At 49.3% G+C, this 13,105-nt stretch overlaps 1 protein-coding gene across 1 annotated transcript in view; it reads right to left on the bottom strand.

Annotated features, from left to right (window-relative positions):
* The window catches only part of LOC137524709 (matrix metalloproteinase-21-like), a 181,518-nt gene that overhangs the window by 151,956 nt on the left and 16,457 nt on the right, over positions 1–13,105 (bottom strand). Inside the window, exon 2 of the mRNA XM_068244876.1 lies at positions 7,560–8,235. Within this exon, the coding sequence (XP_068100977.1) occupies positions 7,560–8,235 (676 nt within the window). The remainder of the gene's footprint in view (positions 1–7,559; positions 8,236–13,105) is intronic.

The following is a 13,105-nucleotide window of genomic DNA, read 5'->3' as shown; positions in this document are numbered from 1 at the left end:
ATACACTATGTGTGTACTATATTGTTATTAGTATCCGACATATATAAAGGTATATAATCAGTCCACCTATCCCTTGTAGCTTAAAAAGCCTTTTCTCAGAAGGTTTTTTTATATAAAGTAGTTTTATTTTGTTTCATATTGTTTTTAATCATGGCACGCCAACTCCTGGCAATCCAGCCAACAAATGCCCATATCCAAGATGGCGCATGACGCGCTACACACATGCGCACAAGTAACGCTGGCACCGGAACGTCACTTCCGCCGGTAGCCAAATACGATATCGCACCTTGCCCATACGCTCCTGCGCATACGGTCCCCCTCTCCCATTCTACGGCACCCTGCGTGTGAGCTTAGATCAGGACGCACGCCAATGACACAGCCGGGCAGTCACGTGGTTGTGGCGCGAACGCGGCCATACGTGCCACGCTCTGATTGGCCAAGGGGTGTGTCCCTATGCTACATAACCAGCGTTACAACAGCACTATGGCACTAAGGCGCCAGGTGCAATCTGAACATATCGCTGGTAAGTGTTATTTTGACTTTGTTCCACTTTCGTTTTCTTTTACGTATATCATCTAACTGGGTACTATATACTATTCACCTTAACTAATGATCCAATAAACTACTCATCTGGCTTTGTGTATGCACTTTCACCCAGGCATCACTGAGCATGATAACATTATTTTATACTACACGCAGCTAATTATATATTATAGCACATACTATAAATACTCCACCGTCCTTTCTTCTTTACCCTCCCTCAATACTCTCCCCCTTCACTCATAATTAAACCAAACACCCCCCCCCCCCCCCCCCTCTCTTTTTTGCAAAAATATCTTTCTATTCTATTTTTCACCCAGCATATAATTTACTTCTATCTAACATGCATGTATACAATCTACAATTTTTCGCTTTGTGTATGTAGAAATATATATATATATATATATATATATATATATATATATATATATATATATATATATATATATATATATACACAAAATGGATATACACATTTTAAGTAGGATATACACCAATCTGTGCCTTTTTCACCCCCAGTTGTGTACTCCTATCATATTTTGCCTGATGAAGCGGGTGCGAACCTGCGAAACGCGTTGCAGCAATTTGGAGTGTACCAATAAATATTTTTGTCTAAAATACACAGCTGTTGTGTCTGCGTATAGGAGGTAAGTCCACCAGAGCCTCCTAAGCAATTTTAAAGATTTTAAGTTCTGTTTTTATTCTATTGGCGCCTCTGTTCCTTCTTGTTATACGTCTAATATCCACCCTTGATGGAGGGGGATACCCCCTTTTTTCCTAAGTCTACATAGAGCGACTTCTTAATCCTGAGTGAGGACAGGACAAACTCCTCACCTGCCTATATAGTGGTTGCCTGGAGGTAACCCGGGTTTGTGAGTATTACTTTACTCAATTCTAATTTATCAATTGCCTGAACATACTACACTATACTGGGCTCTCGGTTCTCTCTTTTTACATTAGTAGATGCAAAACTGCAGTAAGTGCCAAGGTGCAGTGGGTGCCCAGATGCAGTAGATGGTAAGACGCAAAGGGTCACTTTGTGCTAAGTTGCAGTGGGTGCCAACATGCCAAAGTACAGTCTGTGTCAAGCTGCTGTGGGTACCAAGGTCCAGTTTGTATTGGGTGTTTATTTGCAGTGGGCGCTATGCAGTATTGGGTGCTGAATGAGTAGCAGATGGTGATAAACAATAGTCTGTGCCATGTGAGGGCTAATTGGTACAGGGAGACATGTGAGTGTTGGACATGAGTGAGTATGGAGTGCCATATGTGGTCTGGATGTGTGCCATGGTAGAGTACTCTCCCATATGGGTTCAGACCAAGGATGGGTACTGGGTGCTATTTGGGTCCTGGCCATGGACGGGTACTAGGTGCATATAATGGCTTTGGAACTTGGTGACGTGTGAGTACTGTGCCATGTGGGTGTTGATTATGGGGGTATGTTGGTCTTAGATACAAATACTGAGTGCCAAGTGGGTACTGGGAGTGAGTACATGGTGACATATGGGTGATGGATGCTGGATAGTGGGGTATTAGTTGTCATGTGGGTGCTAAAGGCAGATGCTGGGTGCCATGTGGGTTCTGGGTGCTGGCACAGGGTGTCATGTGGATTCCGGCTGTATGGGTGTGTATCAAGCATCATGTAGGTGTTGATTGCAAGTACTCAGTCCCTTGTGAGTTCTGGGTACAAGTACTGGATGTGATATTGTGAGTGCTTGGTGTGGGTGCTGGGCACCAAGTGGAGGCTTAGTGCAACTGGAACTACTGCAGGTGAAGCATGTGGGTGTTGGGTGCAGGTATGGGTATCACATAGGTGTGAATACTTGGTGCCATGCCTGCACTGGGTGCTAGCTATGGGTGGGCATTGTGTGTTATGTGGGTTCTGTGTGCAGGTACTTTGGGTGCTAGTACTGGTTATGTGAGTGGGTGCCATGTGGAGGCTGTGTGCAGGTGTGAGTAGTGAGTGACATGTCAGAGCTGGGTGCAAGTACTGTGCCATGTAGGTGTGAGTACTGGGTGCCAGCTATAGGGTGAAGGGGTTCAGGTACTGGGTGTCATGTGGCTGTCTGATGCAAGTACTAAGTGCCATATGGAGGCCGGATGTGAGTATTGGGTGCAGGGTGCTTGGTGCAAGTACTGGGTGCTTGCTATAGTGGGGGTTACTGGTTGAGTGTAATGTGGGTGCTGAATATTGGTGGGATTGTTGTGGGTGCAGGGGGTGGGAGATCACTGTGGGTACTGCTATGAATGGCATAGTTGCTGCTAGGGGAAGGGTAGGTCACTGTGGGTGCTAGGGGGAGAAGTAACTGTGGGTGCTGTGGAAAGTAGAGGTCAGTATGGGTGCTGGAGGAAAGGGAGGTCGCTGTGGGTCCTTTGGGGGAGATCACTGTGGGTCTCGGGAGGTAGAGGACATTGTGGGTGCAGGGGGTGGGAGGTCACTATGGGTGCTGCTATGAATGGCATAGTTGCTTCTAAGGGAGACAGAGGTCAGTGTGGGTGCTGGGGGAAGGGTATGCCATTGTGGGTAGTGGGAGAAGTCAGTGTGGTTACTAGAGTTGGGCCGAACAGTTCGCCTGGCGAACCTCTCTGGGCCTCTTACTACTTCCGGGTCGCAATGACCCGGAGTAGTACGCCTGCGCTGCCCGGCGGAGCGCGTCCTAGATCGCGCTCCTGTTGCCGGGCACTCTCTGCGCATGAGCGTGACGTCACTCATGACGTCACGCACATGCGCAGAGAGTGCCCGGCAACGGGAGCGCGATCTAGGACGCGCTCCGCCGGGCAGCGCAGGCGTACTACTCCGGGTCATTGCGACCCGGAAGTAGTAAAAGGCCCATGGATTTAGAGATGTTCGCCGGCGAACGGTTCGGGAACCGTTCGCCACATCTCTAGTGGTTACTGGAGGAGGGAGTGGATGCTGGGTGTTGGGAGAGGCCACTGTGGGCGCTGGCAATGGGAGAGGTCACTGTAGGTGCTGCTTTTGGGATGGGAGGTCCCTGTGGGTGCTACAGGGGACAGGAGTGTAGCCACTGGGGGAGGGAAAAATCACTGTGGGTGCTGGGGGAGGGATAGGTCAGTGTGGGTGCTGGGGTAGGCAGGATCACTGCTAGAGCTGGGGAGGGAGAGGTCACTGTGGGTGCTAGGTGGAGGGAGAGGTTACTGTGGGTGCTAGGTGGAGGGAGAGATCACAGAGGGTTCTGGGGGAGGGAGAGGTCACAGTGGGTGCTAGATGTAGGGAGAGGTCACTGTGGGTACTGGGTAGGGAGAGGTCAGTATGGGTCCTAGGTAGAGGGAGAGATCACTGTGAGTGCTAGGGGAGGGAGAGGTCACTGTGAGTGCTAGGGGAGGGAGTGGTCACTGGGTACTAGGTGGAGGGAGAGGTCACTATGGGTGCTGGGGGAGGTAGAGGTCACTATGGGTCCTAGGTGGAGGGAGAGGTCAGTATGCTTGCCACACTAGGATTCCTGTCTGGGCCTCTTCACTTGAAAGTGTCCCAGGCGGGGGCGGGGCTTCCAGCGGGTGGGCGGGGCTTATCGCGATCAGGGGAGGAGCTTATTTTGCGCGGCGAGAGGGGCCTTTTTTGAAGATTTTAAAAAGGGGGGTGCCTGGGCACCCAGAGCACCCCCCTGTGCACGTGCCTGCTCATATCCATCACATCAGATGTCTCCACCACAGCTCATATCCGTCACATCAGATCTCTCCACCACAGCTCATATCCGTCACATCAGAACTCTCCAACACAGCTCATATCCATCACATCAGAACTCTCCACCACAGCTCATATCCATCACATCAGAACTCTCCACCACAGCTCATACCCATCACATCAGCACTCTCCACCACAGCTCATATCCTTCACATCAGATCTCTCCACCACAGCTCATATCCGTCACATCAGAACTCTCCACCACAGCTCATATCCGTCACATCAGATCTCTCCACCACAGCTCATATCCGTCACATCAGAACTCTCCACCACAGCTCATATCCGTCACATCAGATCTCTCCACCACAGCTCATATCCGTCACATCAGAACTCTCCACCACAGCTCATATCCGTCACATCAGATCTCTCCACCACAGCTCATATCCGTCACATCAGAACTCTCCACCACAGCTCATACCCATCACATCAGCACTCTCCACCACAGCTCATATCCATCACATCAGATCTCTCCACCACAGCTCATATCCCTCACATCAGAACTCTCCACCACAGCTCATATCCATCACATCAGATCTCTCCACCACAGCTCATAGCCATCACATCAGATCTCTCCACCACAGCTCATAGCCATCACATCAGAACTCTCCATCACAGCTCATATCCATCACATCAGATCTCTCCACCACAGCTCATATCCCTCACATCAGATCTCTCCATCCACAGCTCATAGCCATCACATCAGAACTCTCCATCACAGCTCATATCCACCACATCAGATGTCTCCACCACAGCTCATACCCATCACATCAGCACTCTCCACCACAGCTCATATCCGTCACATAGGATCTCTTCACCACAGCTCATATCCATCACATCAGATCTCTCCACCACAGCTCATATCCGTCACATCAGAACTCTCCGCCACAGCTCATATCCATCACCATCAGATCTCTCCACCACAGCTCATATCCGTCACATCAGATCTCTCCACCACAGCTCATATTCATCACATCAGATCTCTCCACCACAGTTCATATCCGTCACATCAGAACTCTCCACCACAGCTCATATCGTCACATCAGATCTCTCCACCACAGCTCATATCCCTCACATCAGATCTCTCCACCACAGCTCATATCCCTCACATCAGATCTCTCCACCACAGCTCATATCCATCACATCAGAACTCTCCAACACAGCTCATATCCGTCACAGCAGAACTCTCCACCACAGGTCATATCCATCACATCAGAACTCTTCACCACAGCTCATATCCTTCACATCAGATCTCTCCACCACAGCTCATATCCGTCACATCAGATCTCTCCACCACAGCTCATATCCCTCACATCAGATCTCTCCACCACAGCTCATATCCATCACATCAGAACTCTCCCCCACAGCTCATAGCCATCAGATCAGAACTCTCCATCACAGCTCATATCCATCACATCAGATCTCTCCACCACAGCTCATATCCGTCACATCAGATCTCTCCACCACAGCTCATATCCCTCTCATCAGATCTCTCCACCACAGCTCATATCCATCACATCAGAACTCTCCACCACAGCTCATATCCGTCACATCAGAACTCTCCACCACAGCTCATTCCATCACATCAGAACTCTCCACCACAGCTCATATCCATCACATCAGATCTTTCCACCACAGCTCATACCCATCACATCAGATCTCTCCACCACAGCTCATATCCATCACATCAGATCTCTCCACCACAGCTCATATCCCTCACATCAGAACTCTCCAGCACTGCTCATATCCATCACATCAGATCTCTCCACCACAGCTCATATCCGTCACATCAGATCTCTCCACCACAGCTCATATCCCTCACATCAGATCTCCCCACCACAGCTCATATCGTCACATCAGATCTCTCCACCACAGCTCATATCCCTCACATCAGATCTCTCCACCACAGCTCATATCCATCACATCAGATCTCTCCACCACAGTTCATATCCCTCACATCAGATCTCTCCACCACAGCTCATATCCATCACATCAGAACTCTCCACCACAGCTCATATCCATCACATCAGATCTCTCCACCACAGCTCATAGCCATCACATCAGAACTCTCCATCACAGCTCATATCCATCACATCAGATCTCTCCACCACAGCTCATATCCGTCACATCAGATCTCTCCACCACAGCTCATAGCCATCACATCAGAACTCTCCATCACAGCTCATATCCATCACATCAGATCTCTCCACCACAGCTCATATCCGTCACATCAGATCTCTCCACCACAGCTCATAGCCATCACATCAGAACTCTCCACCACAGCTCATATCCCTCACATCAGATCTCTCCACCACAGCTCATAGCCATCACATCAGAACTCTCCATCACAGCTCATATCCATCACATCAGATCTCTCCACCACAGTTCATATCCCTCACATCAGATCTCTCCACCACAGCTCATATCCATCACATCAGAACTCTCCACCACAGCTCATATCCATCACATCAGATCTCTCCACCACAGCTCATATCCATCACATCAGAACTCTCCACCACAGCTCATATCCGTCACATCAGATCTCTCCACCACAGCTCATATCCATCACATCAGATCTCTCCACCACAGCTCATAACCATCACATCAGAACTCTCCATCACAGCTCATATCCCTCACATCAGATCTCCCCACCACAGCTCATATCGTCACATCAGATCTCTCCACCACAGCTCATATCCATCACATCAGAACTCTCCACCACAGCTCATATCCATCACATCAGATCTCTCCACCACAGCTCATACCCATCACATCAGAACTCTCCACCACAGCTCATATCCATCACATCAGAACTCTCCACCACAGCTCATATCCATCACATCAGATCTCTCCACCACAGCTCATATCCATCACATCAGATCTCTCCACCACAGCTCATATCCCTCACATCAGATCTCTCCACCACAGCTCATATCCATCACATCAGATCTCTCCACCACAGCTCATATCCATCACATCAGAACTCTCCACCACAGCTCATACCCATCACTACAGATCTCTCCCCCACAGCTCATACCCATCACATCAGATTTCTCCACCACAGCTCATAGATGGTTCATCTTATTGTGTAATTGAAACTTCTGTCTGCTTTTAATTCTTGTGCAATCCCTGCATTGAGTGTTGTATGTATGTAAGCATGTATGATGATGTTTGTTTTCTGTTTCTCATGTATGATGCGTGTGTTGGGTCTTTCTCATGTATGATGCATTTGGTGGAGCAAAAGAGGATCTTTCCCTTCAGAATTGTTTGTGGGGCACCATAAAAACAATATTATTCCATCTGATTGCAAATTGATACTCACGGGTACCAAAGCCCAGCTTGATGTCAATGAGATGTGCAGGAGAATCCGTATCTTCTTCAAAGTTGAGTGGAACCACTTCGCTCCACATTCGAAAAGCTCGGGACAGAATTGAGCGTTGCTGGTTGATGGATAACCAGATGCTATAACCTTCCCCTAGCAATCTCCACTTGATTGTTGGCTTTGAAAAGGCCCCTTTTTTCTTTCCAGCCTTCAAGAGGTGGCTTCTCTTTTTTCTTACATGTTGTGACAAGGCCAACCTTCCATTGCTCTTCGCGTCAGAAACAGTTGGAGCTGTTTGGGCTACATGTGTAGGGTGACCCTCCTCATTAGAGAGGTTGTCTGAATCCTTAGACTTCTCCAGTTGTGTAACTTTCTGGTCAGGAACCCCACACCGTGGAGCATTCATGGCTTCTCGGGTGGCTTCGTCTAACTCTCCTGTCACTCTCAAGCCATTGGCTTCCTGAAATCTTCTTAGGGCTCCAATAAATCGTGGATTTAATGTTGGCTTTGGATGTGGAGCAGTTACTGGAAGGGTTGAGGGAGATGACTCACCTTCATTCAGCAGGATGGAGATATCTGGAGGGGCCACGTTCTCCTCTGATGTAGCCGGAACACCACGGAATGGCATGGAATCCCAGTGGACTGGCTCAATCCATCCATATTTCTGGAGATAGTTCTGTAGACGGAGGTCAGGAGAGAGATCCATATTACCACCAGAACTAACACAATAGTCTGTGCTATTAAGACAAACTTCAGCTACACAAAGCCTTTAGATTTATGTTGTCCCAACCATTAACCATGAGAACATGTTACCCCAACATCATTGACACCTTCATTAACAACCCATCATTCTAAATCACTAGCAAAATATGCTATTGTTCTTATATTGTTGTTTACACAGTTCCCTCCCACTCTCCCATCCCTCCCCCTCCCTCTCACTTTCCTATCCCTCCCCATCCCTTCCCACTTCCACTCCCCCTCCCTCACCTCCCTCTCCCCTCCTTCCCACCCTTCACCCTCCCTCCCTCTCCCATCCCTCTCCCCTCCCACCCCCTCCCCCTTCCCACTCCTCCTCCCCCCTCCCACTCCCCTCCCTCCACTCCCTCTCTTCCCCCTCCCACTCCTCCTCCCTCCCCCTCCCTTCCCCCTCCCATTCCCCCTCCCTCCCTCTCCCCTCCCTCCCACCTGCCACTCCTCAACCCTTACCACTCCCACTCCCTCCCCTCCCTCTCCCCTCCCTCTCCCATCCCTCTCCCCTCCCTTCCCCCTCCCACCATCTCCCTCCCCCCTCCCACTCCCCCTCCCTCCCTCTCCCCTCCTTCCCCCCCTTCCACTCCTCCTCCCTCTCCTCTCAAATAACACAAAACACAACTTGACGGAGAGGAGGACAGTTTGTCTGGACAGAGATTGTTCCTAAACTGTCAGCCAAAGTGATGGTGAATAATAATTCTAAAGCGTTGTACACACCTGACTAAAGTGGGCCGAGGTGGCCAGTAACGAGTGTCTCGGCTGATAGTCAAGCATGTGTACAGAGGCCCCTGACCAGCTAAGACACCACTCCTGAGTCCCTGTCCACCGTGTGACGTTACGCACGTGACAATCCACCCTCCGTCCATCTCACTGCATAGCAACAGATTGCGTTGTCCGCTACACAGCTGCACAGGCCAGCCCAGTTATAAGTGGCCCAGGGGGATCTGGTCCCCGGAGGGTGACCTCAGTTGTCCGCTACACAGCTGCACAGGCCAGCCCAGTTATAAGTGGCTCGGGGGATCTGGTCCCCGGAGGGTGACCTCAGTTGTCCGCTACACAGCTGCACAGGCCAGCCCAGTTATAAGTGGCCCAGGGGGATCTGGTCCCCGGAGGGCGACCTCCGTTGTCCGCTACACAGCTGCACAGGCCAGCCCAGTTATAAGTGGCTCGGGGGGATCTGGTCCCAGAGGGTGACCTCAGTTGTCCGCTACACAGCTACACAGGCCAGTCCAGTTATAAGTGACCCAGGGGGAACTGGTCCCCGGAGGGTGACCTCAGTTGTCCACTACACAGCTACACAGGCCAGTCCAGTTATAAGTGGCCCAGGGGGAACTGGTCCCCGGAGGGCGACCTCAGTTGTTAGGTGTGTACGCACCTTAGGTGACACAAATGGAAAGTATGTAGATTTAGTGTGTACTGGAAATTCTACATGACTCTGGTTACCACCAGGACTTAATCATGAATGGTATGAGATCTGATGAAACGCCTAATGTACACACAATACATTTTTCCGCTCAATTTTCCCACCCAATCGTTTTTTTTCCACTCGATTCTGCACTTGTATCTGCGCTCGATTCTCTCATCTTCTCTCGTTTTCTTATCTTTTTCCATTCAATTCTATGAGAAATCGAGCACAAAATCGATCACAAGGAGTATCGGACATGCCAGATATTATCTATCGGATCCATCGGATCCATCTATCGAAAATCGTACCGTGTGTACCCAGCATAAAAGCCAGACAGATGGAGCTGAGGCCAAGGGTCAGACACAGGAGGTCAGATAACTACCAATCTAAGGGACAGGCCAACTAAAGGGCAGGAACTAGCATGGGTCACACACATAAGATCAGGCAGCCAGGCTGATAAACCAGAGAAGAGCCAAGACTGTGGTCAGGAGGTCACAGGTCAATACAGGAGGTCAAGCACGGTCATCACTAGGGATGGTCATGTGGATTCCACGGAACTGAAATTTCCGTATTCCCGATCGGAAAACGGAAATCATAAATCAGATATCCGTGGAAATCCGATGTACCACTACTCAGTCATCTTAGCCCAATATGACAGAACTTGGAAGCATTGGACTAATCAGATCCAACACGAGAAGTCCACAGCACCATGTCAGTAATCTATAGCTCTTTTATTGTTTTTAAAAAGACAAAGAGATAGCCATAACAGCGACAGACGCTGTTTCGGACAAGGTCCTTCCTCAAGCTGTATCAGGCTCTCTCTGAAATACAACACATTTACCACTCTTATATATACAAGTCTTCAACCAATCGGGACGCAGAGAGAACATGGAGGACCTGATGGGGAACTGCGAGGCAGCCTATAAAGTTACACCCACTATACCACAGGACCAATCACACTCTGTTTTAAGAATTTGAAAATATTCTTACCTCCTCCCTCTAACTGACATACTGTAGAGGACCTGATGGGGAACTGCAGCTCCTTCCCCGTGTGCCATGCCAAAAACACTTCCTGGAACGTCATGATGACCTCATGACGTACGCATAGACGCATGCGTAAAACGTCAATATACGCGTAAAAAAATACGCATTACAGCATGCGTACAAATATGTACACATGCGTAAAAACGTACGCGTAAAGCCTCATGAGGGACCACAAATATAAAATAAAGCATAGAAAACATCCATGCGGAAAAAGACGCGTAAGTACCTGCTCAAATGCGTAAAAGATCCTCCATTCGCAAAAACATTGGCATGACACATGGGGATATCAGAAAAATGTCAAAGAGAGGCCCAAAAAGATTAATAGCGGTCAGATTTAAAAATACATGCCCACCCATGTCGTCCCTGCGTCCCAACAACACAAAAGAGACACATATCACACATACCTCCCAACTTTTTGAGATGAGATACCGGGACACTTAAGCCACACCCCTGACACACCCCCAACCACACCCCCTGACACACCCCTAGTTAATATATATATATATATATGTATATATATATATATATATATATATATCTGCAATTGTCAGGGAGTGGAGAGAAGGGGAGGGTGCCCATAGCAGCGGAGGGAAAAAAAGGATTGAGGCACCAGCCGCGGCATCTGTGTGCGGGATGCGGGTCTGCGATAAGATTGTCCCTGCCTCCCTCCCTCCGAATGTGCCCCCCAGTGTCCCCCTGTATGCAGAGATAACAGCGCAGCGGAGCGGGCAGTCTTACCATCTTCCTTGCGTACCGGGCATCTCTCGTCTTCTCTGCTTCCTGCTTCCTGTGACGTCACAGGAAGCGGAGAAGACGAGAGATGCCCGGTACGCAAGGAAGATGGTAAGACTGCCCGCTCCACTGCGCTGTTATCTCTACATACAGGGGGACACTGGGGGGCACATTCGGAGGGAGGGAGGCAGGGACAATCTTATCGCAGACCCGCATACAGAAGCCGCGGCTGGTGCCTCGATGCTTTCTTTTCCTCCGCTGGCTACCGGGACACAAGGGGGGGGGGTATCCCGGGACAGCGGGACCCCTCCCCCAACCCGTGACCGTCCCGGCGAAAACGGGACGGTTGGGGCCCCTGATCACATATAATGAAGCCTAGATATATACCAGCTACTACTAACCCCAAAAAAGGGGGAAGAGATTGTGGATCTCAAAATATCCTCAGCATGCTATCCCCCTAACCCCACCGACAATCAAATCAATCCGAGTATCAAAATCCAACAAAATTAAATGCAGAAAGAGAGATCATAATCCCTATTCAGTCCACTATTCCCCAATGCGCCCAGGCGTTTAATCCAGAAGGCTTCCCTCTTGAGGAGTTCCTTTGCTCGATCACCCCTGAAATTACTGGGAATCCCGTCTATGACTTGAACCCTTAATTGCGGGACCGTGTGGCGGCACAAAGTAAAGTGTTGAGAAACAGCTTGTTCCATATTCCGTGTCCTAATAGCAGATTTGTGAGAGGAGATACGCTCGCGCAGCCGCTGTGTGGTTTCACCCACATATACCAACCCACAAGGGCATCTAAGCAAATAAACTACATACATTGAATCACAGGTGTAGAGGCCCCGTATGGAGAACCTCTCACACCTGGATGGATGCGCGAACGTATCTCCCCTCACAATATGGCTGCATAAATGGCAGCCCAAACAAGGAAAAGTGCCCCTTCTAGAGGTCACCACAGGGGTAATGGTCTTAGATTTAATTTTATCTCTCACTGTAGGGGCCCGCTTGAACGAAAATAGGGGTGGATAACGGAACTCCTCAATATGAGGAAAGGATTCCTTCAAGAGGCCCCAATGTCTCCTCACAATAGACCCCAGCTGATTGCTGCAGGTATTGTAACGGGAGACAAAGGGGAGTCTTGGCCCAGAAACACGTTTTCTACGTGAAGGCAGTTGTTCCAGGGTATATTCTGGATAACCTCTACGCCTGAACTTCTCTCTCATCTCCACAATACGGGTCTCTCTGACGGCAGGATCTGAAACAATTCTTTTTACTCTACCCAACTGGCCGGCTGGAATATGTTCACGGGTAGAAATGGGATGAAAACTGGCAAATTCCAGTAATGAGTTTCGGTCAGTTGGTTTAACAAATAAATATGTTTGAAATGTCGTTCCAGTGCGGATTACCACAGTGTCTAAGAAGGCAACACGATCAGGATGTGCATGAGCCATCAACCGAATATACGGACAACTCTCGTGCAAATCAGCAAGGAAGACCGCCAGATCCTCCTGGGACCCCCTCCATACGCAAAATATGTCATCAATATACCGTAGCCAACATGCAACATGCCTACGATAATATTCATGTGTATAAACAAATGCCTCCTCGT

The sequence above is a fragment of the Hyperolius riggenbachi genome, chromosome 1 (genome assembly GCF_040937935.1).
Source record: "Hyperolius riggenbachi isolate aHypRig1 chromosome 1, aHypRig1.pri, whole genome shotgun sequence".
In the NCBI taxonomy this organism is placed as follows: Eukaryota; Metazoa; Chordata; class Amphibia; order Anura; family Hyperoliidae; genus Hyperolius; species Hyperolius riggenbachi.
Note: the sequence above shows the minus strand (reverse complement) of the source record. Positions and strands in the feature narration are given on the sequence as shown.